Here is a 22,261-nt window from a genome sequence, read left to right on the forward strand (position 1 = left end):
TGACCTCAGAACTGTGCCGCTCACCCCCTAACCACTGCTCCGCCGTGCTACGTTTAATACATACATTATGATTTATTAGGTATTATTAAGATTGGCTTAAAAAGGGGAAAAATAAAGGAAAATTAACACATAAATATTAACACAGTAAAAATGCAAGAGACATGAATTAAAATATCTATAAATCAACAATGAAAAAGATCAGATACAAAACAATTTTAATTTCTTTATAATCAACAAATTCGGTTTTAACAGCACAGAATCCCAGATAGAAATGCCTTTTGGACAATCACAAGAGAAAATGGCATCTCGAAGGGGATCAGCTCTTGATTGGAGGGTAAGCCGGCCTCCACTTCCAAGAGTCGGATCATAGAGCCGTTCCGTTAGCGAATGACAAGTGTCGGTTGACGAATTCACCATTTTGCCTTTCGTGACCTTTTGTTGTCTTATTCGCTATGTAAATATATGGTAGCGGCTATTTTGCATTTTGACATGATCCAAAAAAAAGGTGCCGCAACAAACTCGGAAGAGAGCGAAAAACTGCTCCAGTCTGGCTGGATAATGGCTGATAAATATTGCTTCATCTTTGAATACATTTGACCTGTACATTTCCCTCATGAAACCCTCAATTTGTAGCCAAGTTGCATGTATTGGAAAACAAACAAACACGTGTTTTTATAAAGAGCATTTATTTCAAATTCTGGATTTTTTTTTTTGCTTCGTACATTGAAGCACATAGTAAAGCAACAGTACAATGTTCAGAAAATATAAGTGTGATGCTTATTTTTTTTAACATATTTTTTTCCTAGTAATACTGGAATATTCGGCATGTATACTAAAAAATAAGAACTTTTAGAATTGTACAAATAGGTGCCATAAAACTTGACAGAATAAAAACCAACCGTTTTCTCGAGTGACTTGAAACACGCTTTGCTGTTGTTCTTGCAAGTGGGGGAATGACACAAAAATGACAAAATAAAACAGAGAGGAAAGAAAAAACAGTCAATGTTTAGACTCTTGCCGAGAAAGAGCTAAACATGCAACAACAGATAAAAAATAAGGATAATACTGATAAAAAAGGAAGAGATAATAACTGAAGTAATATAACAAAAAAACATAATTTCGCCACAAAAAAAAATGTCGTCCTGGCATCTTGGGATAGGACAGGCATTTTCTCTAAATAATTGTGACACGTGTTTATGCGACAGACTCATTTGGACCTTCCAAAAACACGTTTAGTCATATTTGTTTTTTACAAGTAAGGTGTGCCACTAGCGTGGCACATAATAGTTGGCTAGTTAGCTTGGGCTTTAGACAGTGGTGGGCTGTCAGGGCCTGCAAAGCCTTCTCTGCTGACCTAAAAAAAAATCTGAATTATGTGATGTTAATTATATTTTGTCTATCAGTACTTATTAAATAGTTCAGAATTGTCTCGAAGCTTTGATTCATTGCTTCTCCCTGGTTGAGCTGGTTGTTAAAGTTAGATTTGGTTACAAAAGACAGGCTTTAAGTGTAGCGGTTCTTCCATATGTGATTGTGCTTCTTTCAGATGTGTGCTTTCATGTTCAAGCATTTAACCAATCACATTTTAGCCATTAGTTGTTTCTAGGCTCACTAATGTACCAGGAGTTCCTCATCAAAAATCTTGAAAGCCGTGCACCGTAATATCAGATAAAGCTGTTAGTTTAGCCAATCAGAAAACAAGTTAGTGAGTCAGCAGTGGCCCCTGGAAACGTCACTGGTTTTATAAACAGCTGGTAAATTTGAAGAGAACGAGCTGCACAGGAAAATATATTGTTGTGTTGATTTTAATAGCAAAAGTTCGGAAAACTCAGAACTGAACAAGGCTTTCCCAAGTGAGATCTGGTTTTGTCCCCCATTTTCAGCCTAGCTGTAAGATCTTGAGCCCAAGCGCAGTCGCTTTGCTGGCTCGCCGAGTTGACCTCGCTTGTCTGCATCCAGCGCCATTGGACGCAGAGAACTGGGCACGGGGCGAGGGGAGACGTCAGCCAAAATCAGCTGTCCTCCATCTAAGTCTTCACAAATAAAAAAGGAAATTTCACTTCCAAGCACCAGCTCATAGAGCCAGCTCGTTCGTGACTGACACATCACTAATTCGGACTGGAGCTAAAGGCCTAGGTGTGAAATGTACAGCCCACCACAGATGTTTTTACATACAAATGCTGAAATAAACAAAGACATCAATGATGGATTAAAAGAATGCACTGTGAGTATCCATTAAGGCGATATTTAGGTCTCACATATTATTACTCGTTTAGGAATGATAATCATATAAGGGAAGGTTTCAAAATTGTGGGAATTTTCAAGGTATGAAACTAAAAGGATGAACAAGGTATTTTGTAAAGATAAGAAAGAAAATCAGTTATTTACTAAATGCAGGGTGTTCCAAAAGTCTAGAACACATTTCAAGTCCCCATATAGCCTTAAGTATAAATGATAGCAAGATACAAGTTGAGCCACTTAGCTTCAGCTAATTACATTAAGTTTTTTTGTACGGCAATTGATTTTTCAAATTAGTTTCTGACTCATTAATGGCGTTGACTTAACCAGAAGTGGTGTTTTGTGTGCATGAATTTCCAACAACTCAATCATGGTTTATTGTTCAACACGCATTTTGCAGAAAATTCGGAAAAGAGCCACTAGAGAGGAAGTCCATAGTGAGATGGCATCGTTAAATCATAACGGATGATTGCTTAAGCCCTGCTAAAATAATGAAACAGCCCTTAACTTCAAAATTTGTAATTGAAAAAGTTGGAACTGCTTTCCAGCTGTGTCCCCGTTAATCAATAAGGACAGTCAGTAGGGAATTTCTGTGTCTCACAACAACTGTTAACAACAGTTGAAGGATACTGATGAACCAGCTCTTGGTGACTTTTGCATTGCTATGCAACAGAAAACAGAAGATGATAGATTTGACAACCGGCTTGTTTTTGGTGATGAGGCGACTTTCTACGTAATGACAAAGTTAATAAACATAGCACTTGCATATGGGGTACTGAGAACCCACATGAACTTTTTAAAAATCAGCGGGATTCCCAAGGGATCATTATTCTGTGAATGAACAAAGGTAAATGGTGAGATGAACCTCAACATGGTGGACAACTGGTTAATGAGTAAATTGGGTGAGAAGAATTTGATGACCTTATTTTGGCACCACACTGGAGCTTCAGGGTTAGAGAAATTCTGAACATTGCCAAACACATGGATTGGACTGTCTGGGCAGAATAATCACAATCTCATGTCCTGACCACCAATATCTCACTTGGTCAAATGAGTCCCCTATTCAATAGACGTGGATGAGCTGAAGGCAAGAATAACAGGAGCTGTTGCAACCATTACCAATGCAATGCTGGGACGTGTTTCTTAATTTCACTATCGGCCTGATATGTGTCATATGGCCAATGGCACTCACATTGAACATCTTCGAACATTCCATTACAAGATTTCTGAATTTGCCAGATGTGGTTTTATAACCTTAACAGTCTGATATTTAATGTCAAAATGTGCCCAATACTTTTTGCGAACATCCTGGATTATGGAAAGAAAAGACAGTAAAGCAGACATTTACTAAATGTTATACCCATCAATTGGTGAACAACTGTTTAATAATATTTAAGTATATGTAAAAGTGTTTCATCTAGCGTGCCAATGAAATTTTAACAATATAGATCCGTCATGAAGATATTGGGAGTGTTTCATCATATGCTTTTCCAGATCAGAAATGCATTTGAGTAGAATAAATGGAACTTGACTGAATTCAATTAAAAGTAGGAGAAAGTGTAAGGTAAAGAGTAAGAATCATGGTAAATTGTGTTGCGATCATGAGAAAATATGGCCTAGAACATAATGAGGGACATCATGTGAAAATATTTGGGACATTCAACCTGAGCCAGCCTTAGTTTACTTTCGATGGATTATTCTCTTTCCCTAGCAAAATAAAGTTTCGAGTATGGAATATTTTTTACAATTCTACATTTTTGAACGCTGCCATGAAAATTCACCACAAAAAAATCAACCCCCGACAGAAGTGACTGATTAGACAAAGAATTGGCAGAACAAATCATTGCCCACAGTTTTGTCCATTCAATCTGGAGTACTGAAATTCCTTCCCACCCATCGAGACATCCTACCAAAATCCAGTCCGAGCGCACAACACTTAACGATTTGTACGTTTGAAAGTGGAGAGTTGATTTGACTCCCAACAACAATTTTATAGCATCAGTAAAAGTTCTGTTTGCAATAATTCCGAGTTTCAGTGTCTCTGATTTTACTTGATTATAAAGAAAACCAAACTGCTGCTGTCAGGTTAGCCCAAGGTAGGATGTCTCGAGATAGTAGGAAGTTTTGACAGAACACTGGTATATCTTGGTTTTCATTTTCACCACAGAGCCTCAGTTCTGGTTTTGGTAGCTACATCGTTGGTCTCCTATTGTGTGTGTTGGCCTCCGGTGTTGTTGTTGATTTATTTTAAGGCCACTGTACTGCCAAGACAGTATCAACAACCCAGAGTCCTTAGCAGTATTGCACAGCAAAACAAACGGCGGGACCACCACAGTCCGGTTTGGACAGAGTCAAGGGAGCAAAACCCCAAGGATATTAGGGAATCCAGTTCGCAAATTGTAAATGACCTCTAACTTCAGCTATTTTTAAAATTTTTATCTTTTAATTTTTTGCACTAAGTCCAAACATATACGGGAGACGTGATACCTTTTTCCAGTTCAGTTTAGCTCCTGTCCAAAGGAAGTGACATCAGGAGCTCTTGATGTTTCTTACTTGGTGGGCAAATAGAATAAAAAGTTGGGTAGGCATTGGAGCTACAATCCACAAAGAATCATCAGAATTTGTTTCTATCCTAAGGGGTTGGAATTCCGATGTTAACAGTCGTCATCGTCATCCTCGTCATGAAAGGAGCAGTCTCTGGTGCCGTACAAATCCGCAAGCTTCTTGAAGCGTGGACCCCAGCTGTGCAGGTAGTCATAATCCAGGTCGGACTCAGTGGTCACCGATTCCAAAGAGCTGAGCGATCCGGCTATGGATCCGCGGCCCTCGTAGCCGTAGATCTGAATGGAGTCGTAGGGTGGCGCGGTGGGGTCGCTGTCAGCCTCAGCCACGCGTGTCTTTATGAAGTCGTCCACGTCCACGCTGTTGGCTGCTGGATGGCCGCCAGGACGGAGAGGAAATTGCAAATCAGGTTTCATGTCCTTCCTCGGGTGAAAACCATTGGTGCCGTCTGGATTCTGAAAAGGACATCACGTTAGGGTTTCAAACAGAGGTTTTATTCAGGGTTTGAACACCTTCTTCATGGCCAAAACCAAGTACTTTTTAAGGACTTTTAAAGTTAATTTTCCATTTTCTCTTTCACTATTAAAAAATAAATTCGCTACGAATCATGTATTTTGCGATTTTTAATCTATCAAAATATATTTTTTTTTAGACCTTGAATAAATCCCAAATATATTGGTTTTGGGGGACAAATCTCTCCCCATATAGGTGTTACATTTTCAGTTGCAGGAAGTTAATCTCATTACAATCTATTATTAGGAAACACTACCGTAATATTTTGAAATGTCCAAATCTACATGCGCACCCTTATCATAAGCTTAATTCGACAGGCAAACAGGAAGCGCGGTGTGATGTGAACTTTTTTTTAACAACAGACAAGGACAATACTGTGGCAAATTTAATTAAAATCATTTAAAAAGTTCATATTACAGAGAGCAACAAGCTGCAACTACAAATGTAAACATGTTACTGTTCTTGAACAAAAACACAGAATCTGTTGTCACTGGCAAAAAAGCCAAAAGGGCTTGTTTATTAAATTGCTGATTTCATGGTTTAACTCTTTTGACTTTTGATCTGTAACAGATGTGGTAGTAGAAGTATTTTGTTTTTATACTGTCAGGTTTTTCAGATGTATTATTTACACTATTTGCACATTCGGACTTTACTTTCAAAATATTGTGCAGTGGAAGGTACTGTATAGTCGACATAGAGACATTGTTGTATTTGTATTTTATTTACATTGCTGCATTTTCATTTGACACTCTGGGCTTTGGTTCTGATGCAGTGGTAGTATAAATATTTGTTTTATACTGTTAAAGTCAGTTATTTATTAAAAAGGAAACATTTTTAGTGCCCAAGATATTTGTACTGTGTTTATTGTAAATATGAACTAACTCAAGGTGTAGGGTTCAGTTATTTATTGACCATTACATTTGCAAGTAAATAGTATCGGGTAAGTATTAATTGAAACTACTATGTGTGTATAGATCGATACTAAAATCCTCAGTATCGCCCACCCCTACTTGCGACATCAACTGACACCTGGTCATCCTAAAGAGGAGTACCTTGAGCCTGTTCCTTTTCAAGGTTTAATTTTACCCATGCTGAGGATTTTGGGATTTTCCTTGCCCTCATGTTGGTTGCATGTGCAACACTTAGAAGTTCTTTTGTGATTAAGGGCTACAAAATAAATGTGACTCGACTTGAGTTTATGGCATACATACAGTTTAAAGTTTACCTGCAGTGTGGCGATGTCAAAAGCCTCCGTATCCTCCTCTCCTCCGCCCTCGTCGTCATAGGTGATGATGTTCTCTCGGATGTCCTCCTCCTCAAAAGCGATCAGAGGCTCTTTCTTTTGGCGACGGAGCGCCACAAACAAAACCACTATGACTGCAAAGAACAAATCACAGTTAGTCCAATGCACCAAGTTGAAATTCATACCTCCATAGGAGGCTTTCTTGCCCTACCCAGCAGGATGACGATGCAGGCCAGGATGGCAATGAGCGCTCCGGTGCTCAGCCCGGCGGGTAGAACGTAGGGCTCCACGTTACAGGACAAGATGCTGTCGTTGCTGTCACAGGAGCACACCCGCACAGTTAATGTGCCGGTGCCACTCAATGGCGGAACACCATTGTCGTTGATCTCCACTGGTAGCAAGTAGACATCCTGGGTCAAGCGACTGAAACCTTTTCGCAGCACGTAGATGCTAGCCGTGCTATCTGTAAGGGGGCAGAAACTGGATGGTAAGCAGATGCTGTTGTGGGAGGCAAATGCGGAGGCTAGGTTGCTAAAAAAGGACAATATTTAGCACCCACGTTTGACAAGTGATATTTAAATTACTGTAACTCCGCGATCGTTGAGTAAATTCAAATGGTTCCCTGAAGAAGATAAGACATTCAAGGCAGCCTGTATAATTCTTGGTCATTAAAGTGTTAACAGCAAAACATGGGAAAAAGTGACAAACAAATCACAAAAAACTGTCAGAAACAGAAAAAAGGGGGCAAACCTCACAAACCAGGATGAAACTGAAAGTGATGGCGGTATGGATAGTGAAATTGAGAATGAAAATTGAAAATCACTCAACCATGGGTGCTGCCCTATGTGTTATCATTTTGGGTTTCCTTCAGGTGTATCGTATACATTTGTGTGTGATAATGTTGGATGAAATGGTGTGATGATAAATTATAATCCTACATTTATTTTCTGACTTCATATCAAATGTTCATAATAATTTTCTTTTGAATAATAAGATGTATTTTACATAGAATACCTTGTTAAAATAACTGGTTACATAATTTGAATAATGTGAAAAGTGTACTGTGGACTGTCAAGTGGATGAGACCAAGAAAAGCTTAAGCTTTTTCACGTCAGCCTTATTTTACACCTTCTGTTTTATAAATGGTTTACTAAATTTGTTGATTTAAAAAAAAAATACCTCAAACGATGTACCCCACCTTTAAATTGAAGATTTGGTTTTGGGTATCATGTTACTGTGTTGTGGACAGATAAATTACATAATGGGAATGATACCTATATGCATTAAATAAGAATACTGTTGCACGACGATAATATGATAAAACAATAATTGTGGGATAGGAAGAAAGCACAAAATTCAACGAGTCAGATTCCACCCATCGTGATAGAGAGGTAGATTGTCGCTGCCTTAACATTAACTATTCCAGTATTTCATTTGAAATATGTAAACTTGTAAAACATTGGGATGGAAACAATGCTGAACTAGATAGGGTTCTTACAGAGCAAAATATTACTTGCCCTTTTAAGCGAATTGAACAGACCTGTTCTAAATATAGCTCACCAGTGTTCTGTCATCGTGTTTTTAAAAAAACAAAAAACGATTCTTTATTAGTTGACTGAGTCTATGTACCACTATTTTGAATAGTTAACCTGGTGTTAAAATAATTATGATCATTAACCTGGTATTAAAATAATAATAACAGTCAATACATTGATAGTTTAGCAATGCGAAAAATAGTCCGTTCATGGGCTTTGTGGACGAAAAAAACATTTTCAAGTATTGATAAATATTTTTATTGAAGGTAATAGAATGAGAATATATTCACATATTTAATAGATTATTTTATTCATTTTCTTTACTGATTTATTTGACAGGAAATACAACAAACTAAATTGCAATTCATGTTTTTTTTTTTAGCTACCCATCAGACTACTGTTTTAGCTTTTTACATTTTTAGCTATTTAGCCAGCTATCTAGCCAGCTTTCAACATGTTTTGCATGCTATCCATCTTAAATTTTATTTTTTGCAAGTAACCAAGCAAAATTTTGGCCTCCTTTCGAGCTAGCTATCTAGCTTTTTTTGTTTTAGATTTCTATCTGGCTATTTAGTTGGCTTTTTACTCTTTTAGCTAGATGCCTAGGTCCAATGTTCCCTCTAAATTTCCTCGGGTCTGAGCGTTCACACAAAGTCGGTGAGCAACGCTTGAAACAACAGTGAGCAACCATAATCCCAAGTGTGGCAAGATAATTAACTATCAAACATGTCCAAAACTTGACATCAAGTTACATTTTGCTGAGTTTCCGGCAATGCAAAATTATTTTTCTCTTTTGAATGAATTGACTCATGTACTATTGCAAAGGTTGTACGGCCTACAAACGTCGTTTGTTCTTACAATTCTTTCACAAGATATCCATTTCTTTTTATTTCCTGATATATTTTGTCACATAATATTAACATTTTTGGGGGCCCTTTTAGTCGGTTGTAGGATACAGAACTGTACTTAATCACATTTTTAGTGGAAGTACAATGTTGGAAACAAGATTCACTTGATATAATTGGAAATTATTTGAATGCAACACAAACTTTTTCTTCTTTTTCCGTGTTTTTTTCTATTTTTTTTTTAAATTCCTTTAAAAACAATCTCATTGTGTTTATTTTTTCCGAGCTGTTACTTTTTTCTTTTTGTTCTCTATTTACTTTTTTCCTACATTTCTTTCTTTACTTTTTTCTGGCTTTTTCTCAATTTTTCCTTCTTTTTTCTCTTCCTTTTGTTTCTTTTTTTCTCAGCTTTTCACTACTTTTTCATTTTGGTATTTTTTTCTTTTTTGTTCTATTCCCCCCCCTTCCTTTAAGTCATTTTGTTTATAATTCTACGTAATAATTGTTCATGTTGGGATTAAAGAAGCAAAAACAACCTGAAGACCCGTTTAGGACCCTTTTTAGTGAGCCGAGCCGAAGAAGCCGGTTCTCGACATACTCTACTAACTTTACTCAACTTCGTTCGACTTCAAAATACCGCATTTAGGACACAACGTCAGGGGAACCCGTGTATTTTTACCTTCATGCACTGTAACTTTGACTTAAGTCGCTTCTTAATCAGTAATTTTGAGCCCTCATTTTTGTGCGCTGGCTAGATTTTCTTGTGCGCTGAGAATGTGCGAGCAGTGCGCAATTGCGCACGCGCGCAGCTTAGAGGGAACACTGCCTAGGTCCCTTTTAGTTTTTTTACTTTTGTGAGCTAACTATGAATCTACGTTTCAGCTATTTAGCCTGCCATGTAGTTAAGTTGATATTTTAGAAATTGATGTAATACTCGTATGCCTTTTGTACTAATTAGTACCGTTTTTTCACGACTGTAAGGCGCACCTAAAAGCCTTTATTTTTTTCAAAAGCTTACCATGCGCCTTACAATACAGCGCGTCTTATACAGTGCATCTGGAAAGTATTCACAGCGCTTCACTTTTTCCACATTTTGTTATGTTACAGCCTCATTCCAAGTTGTATTAATTTAATCTTTTATCTCAAAATTCTACACAAATTACTCCATTATGACAGTGTAAAAAAGGTTTTTATTTTTTACATTTTTTGAATTTATTAAAAATAGAAAACTAAGAAATCACATTTACATAAGTATTCACAGCCTTTACCATGAAGCTCAAAATTGAGCTCAGGTGCATCTTTTTTCCACTGATCATCCTTGAGATCTTTCTACAGCTTGATTGGAGTCTCCCATCCAACCTGATTGAGCTTGAGACATATGCAAAGAAGAATGGGCAAAACTGCCTAAAGATAGGTGTGGTAAACTTGTGGGATCTTATTCAAAAAGACTTGAGGCTGTATTTGCTGCCATAGGTGGATCAACAAAGTATTAAGCAAAGGCTTTGAATACGTATGTAAATGTGATTTCTTAGTTTTCTAAGAGATAAGAGATTAAATTAATACAATTTGGAATGAGGCTGTAACATAACAAAATGTGGAAAAAGTGAAGCGCTGTGAATACTTTCCGGATGCACTGTATATGGATCAACATTTAGTCGCAAGGTCTCGCAACTAAAGCAAGCAGCCACTGACTAGATTTCTCCCCTCGTAGGCGAAGTAGTCCGCGGCGTATACTGGGATATATATATACCGGCGTTTCATTTCCTAACCAATGTGTCAATCATCATTTGGATCGGTCACTATTGGCTAAAGTTATTCGGGGGTAAAGAAGGCGGGTCCTTTTTAGCATTTACAGGCGTGCATAGGCTAAAGGAGGGGAAAACAAAGCCTGCAATTGGGCGTAAAAGATGAATCTGAATCACACGTTAGGTTGCTCTACGGCATGGAGGAAACATTTTTTACTATATTTGTAACAATTATGGGGCTAAACAGACAGCTAACAACAAGCAACATCGATCGATCCAAATGCTTGTCAGCATTATTGTGTGTTTTATACGGTTGGATTTACTACACTCACGGATAGCTGCAAGACTACTGGTGAGCTACCCCGGCTTAATATTTTCCCAGTATCTTTTTTCAGACTTATCTTGATGTTTCGATGATGAGTCTATTTTCAAATTCAATTCAATTCAGAGTGTCTATTGTCATATGCACAGTAAAGAAACACGTTTCCCTGCACAATGAAATTCTTACTTTGCTGTCCACACAGTTGGCAGCGAAAAAGAAAATTGAAATTAAGAAATGGTTGGCATTTCCTGAATCCCAAAAGTTTAACCCTCCTAATGATATTTGGAATAAGGCATTTGAGTGATTGGTGACATCGTACAGACACCGTGTCCTTACGTGCCTGAGATGCGTATTTTCTTCCGTCAGAATTAATAAGTTTGACTGAACAATCGGACTGTTTTGTTGATGTTCCCACTTTAGCACCTTATAGTACGGTGCGCCTTATGTATGGAAAATATTTGACAAAAAACTATTTTTGGGGGGTGAGCCTTATAACCCGGTGCGCCTTATAGTCCTGAAAATATGGTAATTATTTCCATCTACCTAAAATTTACTGCACAGCTTTCAGATAGTACGAGATGTGCTCCTGGGAAAATAAGTATTTATGTGATAACCTCTTACTGGCTTGGGAAAAGGGCCTATCCTGTTCCTTGAAATAGAATATGTGGAAGGTATAAGGAAAGTATAAGGAAGATCTTAGGGCTTGAATCGGGTGGATTTTAGGCCACCCGAATGAGGCCTAAAATCCAGGTCGAGCCTAAAATGTTAACCATTCGGGTTGGGCCAGGCTTCTCTCTCCCTCTCTCTCTCTGTCTTTTTAATATATAATTATCCATTAGTCATGTGTTTCTTTTTCTTTGTGAAGAATTCACATGTCAGCGCAAATCAAATATGAAAATTCGGGTTTGTTTCGGGCTTGGTCCCTCAAATCTGGTTAATACGTCGGGCCTGGGCTGGGGAGGATTTTTTGGCCCGATATTGCCTCTAGTGCAAGGGTTGATGACCTTTTTGACCCAAAGAGTCATAATAGCAAAATATTTCTTGATTTATTTTGAGGGAGAGAAGGCCATACCATATATTTTAAAACAGCATTCAGAAAAAAGAACCCGCTCTCCAGACTAAAGCTATTTTTTCAGCGCATTTTATTTCTCTGTATGACATTGATTTGATACAATTCATAAAACAATAATAATACAGGAACCTGAGTTCCATATCACCAGATATACTACTATTAACTTCTCTCCCTCCCTCAATTAATTAAGATCGATCATTGAGGCTCATTCTGACCTTTTTTTCATAAACAATAATTTCAAAACAAGGTGCAATCAGAGTGTTTTTGTAAATATGTCCCAAAAAACAAAAAAATAACGAAAAAGTTATGGATGTATTTCCCTGCAGTGCAGTGGGCGTGTGTGAGAGTGAGATGAGTGTGCTGTGTTACGTAGCTCTGTCCACCCCTTTCACTTACCAAATCAAAATGTTGTATGTTTGGCTAGAGTTTGTGGGTTTGTTGTGTGTGTTTTTCTCAAAAAGTGTCTCAACGGTGGTCATAAATTATTTAATGAACTTCCATATAAAGGATTCTTTCGCTATGTACAGCCGAAACAGTGTCTGTTAGTGTGACACCTTGACTGTAACTAAAACTGTGCCTTTTATATACTGGACTGAACAGGCCATCACAGAGCCATATGTACTAATGAAACGAGCCATTTTTGGCTTGCGAGCCATACGTTCCCTACCTCTGCTCTTGTGGATTGGGATTCTTTTCAGGTCAGGAAATTATGTTTTATAAATCAGAACTACATTTGTCCAATATAAAATAATCAATAGTGTTTGACATCCTTTGAATATTAATAATTAATTATGAAACTACATTTATGTAATTCCCTGTACTAACACAGGAGCAGATAACTTGAAAATAAAAAGGAGTAATCTGCTCGAGACCCAGGACCCTGGTTACCCATGCTTCAGCATATTTGGTAGGAGCTGGATTACTGACTTGACGTATGGTGTGTTTTAGGGAGTGTGCACATTGAACATTTGTGAAATCGTTCACATAATCCACATGCTTTTGGATTTCTTATTCAATAAATCTTGTGATCTTAAACATTAAAATATTTTAATGTCATCTACCTTAATCATGTACTTTGATTTTTACATCTCAAAGGATATCAAAGTTTTGAAACACCATGTAATTTCACTCCATCAAGCTTTTTCAGAATGGTAGTGCTCAACGATGATATATGTTGGTAGTGGGAAAGTTCTAAAATTTCTCTACTGTGGGAAAATGTTGTTGACTGCATGGGAAAATGGTTAAAATGTACACTCCCAAAATCACAGAGACTGTCTTCTTGGAGACAGAACTGTTGCTCCCCACTTGGACACATCTGCTTTCAAAATACTAAAGACGAGATTCATGACCTAGGGCAATTCTGAGGCTCTAGAAATTCACCGAAATCTTATCTATATAGCAATGTGACATAGTAATATTGTGTAATTGCAAGACACTGTGGTTTCTTGAAAGATTTAAAGATAGAACCCCTAAACAAAGCTCCCCAGATCAAGGCACTATTCAATTAAGTAGAACCCCATAACTATCCTGTAAAGTTCACCTAAAATCCCAATCCAAAGACGAACCAAAAGTAAATTGAATGCTGTTGTTGAACCATTTGGATAATCGGAACGTTTTTGGTCTCTTTTGAAAGGTAACATTCTGATGTTTTGTCCCCAACTTAAATAATCACTGCTAATAACAAGTGCTACTAACATTAAGTAATCTAAGTTGAAAAACACCAAAAATAGACATTTTTTATCCTCACCTTTTTTTCTTCTTCTTTTTTTGCAATGCCAATGAGTGTAGCATGGTCATGGGCAGCTGGGACAAAAGCATAAAGCCTTACTTGGTCCCACGTCAAAGTTGATCAAAATATTAAAAACTTAACACTAGTATTTTACAGATTTTTCAAAGGGTATGTCTCGGCTTTTCCAAAAATGGCCATTTGGAGACTCTAAAGCAGACCTGGGCACTCCGGTCCTGGAGGGCCGCATGTCCTGCCAGATTTTGAAGTTTGCTCTTCTTTAACTCAGGTGATACAAATTATAACCTCGTTAGCAAGCTAGCAAGTGCTCGTTAACGATACTGGTGATTGGAATCACCTGTATTGGATCAGAACACCTCAAAAATCATGCAGAACATGCGGCCCTCCAGGACCGGAGTGCCCAGGTCTGCTCTAAAGAGACCAGTGACGGGTGACATCATACAGTCATGTCTTTGCTTCTCAACAGCCTGACAACCCGCCGGTGGGCATGAGTGAAATAAAAAATTCCCCATTGGGTTGTTATTCTTCAGAATCTCTAAAAACAATGATCAGTTGTAATGTTGTCATATCCAAGGTATTCCTTATAAAACATTTTTACGACATTATGCCATTATTATTTTTCTTTTTTTCGACTCGACTCGTAAAAGAGTGTGTGTACTGGTAGGTTATGCTTCCAAGGGTTAAGTTCCCACACAAAATAAAAAACCTAGCATGGAAAATGGCACATTTCTTTTCAAATTGAAAATCGCAATACTGGTCTGAGAAATCGCAATCAGGGTTTTTTCACCAAATCGTGCAGCCCTAACTGGAAGCTCCCAGGCAGCCAAGCAATAATTGCACTTTTAATGTTGTTTAATATTCCTTATATTTGTGAAATGCAGTGTAGTAGTTTGCCACCATGTGTTTTTGTTCTGATATTAAAGATTGGTTATAGTAGCATCTGGTTTTGTCAACCATCCCTCAAGTGCAAAAATTAGACTTAAAATGTGAAAGATAAAATTGTTCGATAATTATTGTGATTTTTATTGATATCCGCTGATATATTTGTTTTTTATCGTGATAAAAATTTTTGTCATATCGCCCAGACCTAAGACCACAATGCAATCAAGTGACAAATTTAAATTTTGATGGAGGCTACATAGGTAGCTTACCTCGGTTGTCTTTGAGGGAGAAGTTGTGGTTGTGGGCCACTTCCAGCGTCAATCTGTAGGTGAAATGTTGACGATGAGCTATCTCGTCTTTGTCCACCGCGCTGACTGTTTCGATTACCTGTGAGAATAATGTCAGGATTTTGAATTCAAACTTTTGAAACTAGGTAAGGATTTCAAATGATTTCCTCCTACCGTTCCCGGCGCGACACTTTCACACATCAGGACCTCGTTGTTGGTAGCAAACTCGGGCAAGTTGTCATTCCTGTCTTTCACTTTGATATTTACGCGCACTTTGGTGTCCTGGTGGTGGCCTCCTACACAAACGCAAGCGGACGCAATGTCACAAAAAATCCACAGGCAACGCAGCCTGTCAGTCAAACCACAGGGATTTGTTTCCCACGTCACACATCGGCGAGGTTTTTCAGCGCTGCTGCTGTCATGCTTGCCGCCGCCTACGCGTCTCGCGCAAGAATTTCGAGGCGTTGCGTAACACTTGACTACCGTTGCAAAAAAGGGAATGAGAAAGGTCCGCACGCTTCCTTTTGTCGATAAATTTTTTTCTGAATTCTTCGTTCCTACTTTCTTCCCATCGACCCTTGCACCATATGTTCCAGTTTCCTGTCCAGCTTTACATAGATTATTTCTCTTTCTTCATCCTTCTCCTTCCTTCCATCCACCCCAGGATTCCTTTTTGCCATCCAGATCCTGCTTACTTCCTTTCAATACATTATTTTTCTCTTATCGTCTCTTCCTTCCTTAAACACACCTCTGTTCCCTTTTTCCTTTCCTTGATCCTGTTTTTTTCCTTACTACCTTCCTTCTTTCCTTCTCCTTCCTTTCTTAAATACTTCCTTGCATTCTCCTTTTCTTTCTTACCTCATTATTTGCTTTCCCTTTTTTTTCTCCAATATTTTATTCTTCATTTCTTTCCTCTTCCAGCTTTATTCCTTGCTCCCCGATCCCTTATTCCTTTTCCTCCCTTACCCAAATATCTTACCTCCACAATCATATTCATCACTCCTCTTTCATCACTTCCCCCTTTCCTCACTTCTTCCTAATCACATCCTTCTTTCCAAAGTAATCTTTTCTCTACCTTCCCAAACCATGTCTCCCTTTCCCCCTCATTCCCTTTCTATCTAGTTCAGTCCTCTTTTCCTTTCTCCATTCTTTCCGTTGGTCTTTCATATCCTCCATAGATTTAATTTTCCCTCTCTTTTTCATTTCGTCTTTCATTCACACTTGCTGCATTTTTCTCCTTTTGTCTCTGCACACATTGTATGATATAAATAGGAATTATCTTCTAACAAGTCTCCCATCAACAGTTTTTTAGCGCATTCATATACTTTTTTTGGAACGGAAAATGCAGTTCATTCTGTCTTGCAACTGGACCCTCTTATTTGAACTTTCCAGTGCTCTGTAATTAAAAAGCTGCTATTTAGCTTCCCCAGGCCCCGTTCGTGGTTTGTGTAGCCTGACTCTGCAGGCCTTGAGCCCGTTCCCATCTGGAAGTCCGGCGTCGACAGCGCCCATGGGAAACCACACAGCTTTTACAGAACGAGAGCTGCCAGCTGCTGAATACCAGGGTGGGGCCCCTTGTGGCTTGCTGGACTTTTGATGATGGTCTATGCATGACAAGGGATGTTGTGGGGCCAAAATGAGAGAGGGTAAACTTGTAATATCTTGGGGGTGTCTTTTTGCATTGCTCAAGCTGCCTTTCTTGGCGTTTATGTGGATGTTAATTTTTTTAATTGCTGTGAGGGCCTGCAATGCCTTATCTGCTGGCCTAAAGAATTTCTAAATCATATCATATTAATTATATTTTGTCCACAAATACTTAATAATTGCAAAATGTTTGTAAGCTTCCTTTTATTGCTTCTTTTTGTTTGTGCCGCTTCTAGATGTGTGTTTTAATATTCAACCATTTAACCAAATTTCAGCCATGTGTTGTTACTAGGCTCAGAAATCTATCCAGAGGCATTCACAAAAGATGCTGAAGGCCGTGTCACGTAAAATCAGTCTTTAAGAAAGATTTTGGGTTAGCCAATCAGATTTGGATTTGCCGTATTAATGCCAGCCTCCTGGCCTTTAGAAACATCACCAAACGATTATTGGCTAGGAAGCAGTAAGCCACCAAAGCGATTGTGCCAACAGATGTAAAACTTGAAGAGACTGTACAAGCTGTAGAAGGTAATGTATTGTATTGATTTAATAGCAAAAGGTCGGACAAGGCGCAAGTCTTTCGCAAACAGAAAATGTTTTGTCCACCACTTTCAGCCTAAATGTAAGTTCTTAAGCCCGGACCTAAGCCGGGTCGGTACGTTGGGATTGGGCCGAGTATCTCTCTCACTGATTTTTTTTTTGTTATCCACCTGTGATTGTTCTTCTTAGTTTCTTTTTATCTTGTCTTTTGTCTTGTCTAATTCAGATTTCATTACAAAAGACAGACTTTACGAGTTGTGCAAACCCCTCTCTCCCCTTTTTGTGCAGTCCCCATTTGCAGTGGACCCAGAGAACCAGAGGGAGCGGGAGTCTGCCAAAATCACCTCTCCACCTACCTGAGTCCTTACAAATAAAATAGGAAATTTCACCTTCAATAGCCAGCTCATAGAACAGGTTCATTTGTGAACAATACATCACATGTACTAGAATGACAATATAGTAGATCTGAATCTGAATCTGAATCTGAACTAATGCAGACTGGAGTTGATGGCCTTGATGTAAAATCCCCTGCCTGCCACTGTTGAATTGTTATACTGTGTGTCTCACCTATTTCAGTAGCTGACACTGAAATGTTATGCCACTCCTGATTCTCTCGATCCAATGGTTTGGTTGTGGTGATCATGCCGTCCTCAGAGTTGACGCTGAAAAACTGCTCTACATCCGTGTAACGCGGAATCATGTACCTATGTACACCAAATTTCAGTCCCCAAAGGACCTCGGCTCAGTTAAACGTGCAATGGGAATTTTCTGTTCCCGTACCTGACAGGATTGTTGGCAGTGTCGGTGTCCTTGGCGTGCACGCGTCCCACTTGTGTACCAGCGGGGGCATTTTCTTCCACCTCAAAGGTATATGAGGGCGCAACAAATACTGGTGGTTCATCAGCATCTTCCACTGATACCTGCAAAATAAAAGGTTGAGTCAAGTAAATCTAAACTTGACCTTGCAACTCTTGATACGTTTAAAGTGTAAGTAGACACTCAAAATAAGGACAGATGATATTGATGGATTTTGACCTTGCAAAGAGAACAGTAAGAGAAGCCGAACCTAAAATGCCAACTTGTACACAATGAGCTGTGTGTATATGTTGTAATTGGAGTTGCTCCAATTAAAGTATTATGGGTGAGAGAGTCTTTTAGTATATCTGAGAGATTATAGTTGTATTTGTGTTGCAATACAGTAGGTTGTGAGAGTCATATGTGTAAGAGAGTGTAGTATTGTGTATGGCAGTATAGTAACATGTGCGAGAGAGTATAATAGTCTTTGTCTGAGAGTACAGTGATATCTGAGAGAGAGTATTGTAGTGTGTAAATAATGTACTGTATGTTCACTTAATGAGACACTTAATGACAAAAAACCCCAATACAAACTGTATTCACCCAAACATGCCAGCCAAGCACAAAGAGCAATTTGATTGGTTGAGCGGTAAGGATCTCTGCACACATAGCATGCTCTTCTCTATCTCACACCTGCCCACTGCACTGACTTAAAATAGACCGTGAACTTTTTGTTTTCCGTTTTTGGTGACATAATACATCTACTTGCAGCTTGTTTTGAAACAATTATCTATGAAAACGATGGTCAAAATTAGCCTCAACAATGTTAAGTAACTGTGGGAGGAAGACATGTTGAAAATGGTATATTTGTTATTATGGCGCATGGGCTCTGGTATTTTTAGTATTTCATACATGTTGTCAAATCATCTAAATTCATCATCACATAGTGAAAACGTCACTTTTGTCTGTAGAACGGTTGTTGCGGTTCTGCTGAATTTTGTCTTAAAATATAGTATGGCTTACTCCCCCTATAACCTACCCACCCTAATATAAACAATCAAAATATTTTGCTTTTATGGCTCTTTGGTTCAAAAAGGTTCCCAAACCCGGGATAGGAGTATGTATGACAGAGTATAGTGTGTTTGTGCATGGTTATCACTGTGACTGTATCAGAGTATAGTTGGATATATGATATAGTATGATGTTGTAAGTGAGAGCAGGAATGATTTACTTCCTAAAGGACTTCTCATAACTTAATTCATGCTCTGTATGGAAACTCAGTTAACATTTGCCTAACACACAGTCCCTAGAAACCTTTCCTTGAGAAGACTTCCACATACTTACCTTGATGGTTGCTTGGTCCTTGTACGGCCCCCAGGCCAGGTACTGGGGGTCCACATGCACGTTGTAGCCCTCCACCTTCAGCGTGTAAGACCTTTTGGTCTCAAAGTCCACTCGCTGAGGAAAACACAATCATGTATTCATCAGTTGACAGTTTAAAATTAAGTCACATAAGCATAAGTTGGTATCCCCACCACTGCAGCAAGGGGGATCTGTTGCTGGAGGCTACAGTTGGAACACCCTTGACTAAGTGGTAAAGAGTGTAGTACAGTGTTAACATGATAGGCACACATTCAACTGGTTTATATAGAGCTATAGTTACTTATCTGTCTTTAGATAAAATTACACAATTTAGTTCATTTGCATTGTTTTCAGAGCAAATATAAATGCAAGATAGGAAAAATTATCAAATGAAATCATCCTACTTATCTAAGCAAAACACAATTACAAAAGGACACTGTGGAATATTTGACCACTAGAGTTCGCTGTATTGTTTAGTACAACCAAAATTGAATTCGACAAACCACAAGATTAAAAACCACAGATACTCAACGTAGCATTTGCTTCGATGGTGGACAATCATATCAGCTTCGTCTGGTGAGAATCGTATCATGTAAAAAAAAAAAATCTTGATCACGAGTGTTGAGAAAATGCCCATTGATATGACAGTTCAGGTATTTTTGCTTAGTAATTAAAACAACATTGTTTTTTTACCACTACGAGGCGCTAATTAATACACAATATACTTTTGAAAGCAATGTTTTCTTTGCTCCACATTTAAAAGACCAGCTACGAAACAACACTTTATATTAATTTCACCATTTTTTCGTGTTAGAGAGGAATAATTTCTTATAAAAAATGTGCTTGACAGGCATTTACCTTTATTTTTATTTTGTCAACTCCGAAAACAAAATTCACCATACTTCTTTTTTAGCTCCACTGATGCAAACTTACTCCGAAGGAAGTTTGAAATTCTGCGTCGTCAGCCATTGTAGCAAAACCATAAAACACTCTTGCGAGTTGCCAAAAGTACCAGTTTTTGCTGCTCTCCATCTCTGTTGTCTTGGCAAAGACTTTAAATAACACATCCTACACCGCATCGAGCCTTTCTCCTGAGAAATCGGAATAATAACATACTTTCTGTTTTTCCAGCAGCTGTGGGAGCCTTAACGTTTTAGGAAAGGCTGGAGCTCTATCTCCTTGTCAGCAGGCCGGGCCATCGCTTGATCAGAAGAGGCAAACATACCCTAAGGCAAAAATCTTAAAGTGTATTTGACCCACGGTTATCTTTTTTCTTTTATTAGCAAAGCAAAGGCCATGCAATCCAATGAGACAGGGTCCACAACCCACTTTTGGGTCTCGACTCACCAGTTGAAAACCACTTCCATAAAAGACACCCTAAATTTCAAATAGTACCATTATTTGCCCATGAGGATGACCAAATAATAATTTGCTGAGCTTGACTTACTTGACAGTGGCGATTTATTCGAGTTTATCTTTGCAGGGTTGTGCAATAATTTAATGCAATTTTATTAATTCACCATTAAAAAAAACAAAGTAAAATTTGAAGATTGTCTTCCCTCTTAGATGCACTATTTAACACCTAGTCCAGGGGTCATCAACCCAAAATGTCGAAAGAGCCATATTGGCCTGTAGCCGAACAAATTAAAAACGTTATATACTGTAAGCCTTATAGTGAATGCAACAAATGCTCTGGTTATCTATATTTGCTATATTAGCCTACTATCAAAATTACTTAGTTTAATGCAGGGAATTCTGTGGATAATGATGCACCACGTGACTACAGTATTGAAGGATAAATCCTCAAATTTTGAGGTCATTACAATATTATCGAATTACAGTATTTATTTGATAAAATTAAAGGAATGCAATGAAGAAATACAATTTTTAAAATCATTTTCATTTTGATAAAAAAAAAAAAAAAATTAAACGTGCATAACGTGCCCCTTATTTGGGCAACAAAAAAGAGGGCAATAAAACACAGCATGTGTCTTCTGGCATACCTCCCACAACCAGAGGGCCCCAATTGATGTTTAGAAATGGGTACACATGTGCCCAGTTATCACACACCTGTGCCCAATCATCCTAAACGCTTTAAAAAGAAATGTTTGTTTAGCAAACTATCGGCTCAGTTTTTATGTCATTCTCTGAGTCATTTTCACTTCCACGCCAGGTTTGTTTGTTACTTTATTCCTTGCAGTTTCCATTTCCAGTTTCAGTTGTTATTAGTCTGAACTTTGTCAGTTTGTTTTTTGTTTCTTGTCTCTTGTTTGGAAATGTTGTTAGTCGTCAGATTGTTTGTCTGGCACTTTGGTCTTGATTTTTGTTAACAAATACCGTCCTTTCTATGACAACGTCTGCTTCTCCCAAATGGGTTCATCATCACTACCATCAAATCTTAACAGCATGCATTAATAAAAAAATAAAACAGCACCCTTTTAATAAGGTAAAGTAAATAACATCACATTAATTCAGTTTAAGTTTGATTTCCATGTGAATTTCAAGCAAGTGAGTGCATGGGTAAAACACAGCAGCATTTTCTCTCTCTCTCTCTCTCTCGCTCTCTTTTTTGATACTAAGAGCAGCCATCCTCGGGCCTAAGCAACAAAACATAAATAATATCCCCAGATGTCCTTCAAAATATATACCAGGGGTGGCGAACACACGGCTCTAGAGCCGCATGAGGCTCTTGGCCAATAAGAAAGCGGCTCTTTATCTCATCATATTTTCTATATACTGTGGCTCTTTGCCTTGTTTCATGTTTAGTTTTTTTGTGTGTATTGAGGGTGGACACTTTCCTTGAAATCAACACAAAAACAATACTTGTAATGTAAGGAGTGTGTTATGGGAAATAATGTTTTTAATTGTTTGTGTTTGTGTGTGTCTGTCTGTCGTGGCAGGTCAGTGCGTGGTGTGGCTCTTTGAAAATTTC

The 22,261-nt window shown here is 38.2% G+C and overlaps 1 protein-coding gene across 4 annotated transcripts in view; it reads right to left on the reverse strand.

The window, feature by feature from the left end:
- Positions 1–677: 677 nt before the first annotated feature.
- cdh11 (cadherin 11, type 2, OB-cadherin (osteoblast)) overlaps positions 678–22,261 on the reverse strand; it is a 171,392-nt gene continuing 149,808 nt past the window's right edge. For all 4 annotated transcript variants that reach the window (XM_088351128.1, XM_088351126.1, XM_088351125.1 and 1 more), the window contains 8 exons: positions 19,312–19,425; positions 17,953–18,092; positions 17,740–17,876; positions 15,166–15,287; positions 14,974–15,091; positions 6,768–7,019; positions 6,539–6,690; positions 678–5,255 (listed from right to left, as the gene is read on the reverse strand). In XM_088351128.1, the coding sequence (XP_088207254.1) occupies positions 4,893–5,255; positions 6,539–6,690; positions 6,768–7,019; positions 14,974–15,091; positions 15,166–15,287; positions 17,740–17,876; positions 17,953–18,092; positions 19,312–19,425 (1,398 nt within the window). In that variant the 3' untranslated portion in view covers positions 678–4,892. The remainder of the gene's footprint in view (positions 5,256–6,538; positions 6,691–6,767; positions 7,020–14,973; positions 15,092–15,165; positions 15,288–17,739; positions 17,877–17,952; positions 18,093–19,311; positions 19,426–22,261) is intronic.

Source organism: Urocampus carinirostris, chromosome 13, assembly GCF_059441175.1.
Source record: "Urocampus carinirostris isolate Australia breed hairy pipefish chromosome 13, RoL_Ucar_1.0, whole genome shotgun sequence".
NCBI classification, from domain to species: domain Eukaryota; kingdom Metazoa; phylum Chordata; class Actinopteri; order Syngnathiformes; family Syngnathidae; genus Urocampus; species Urocampus carinirostris.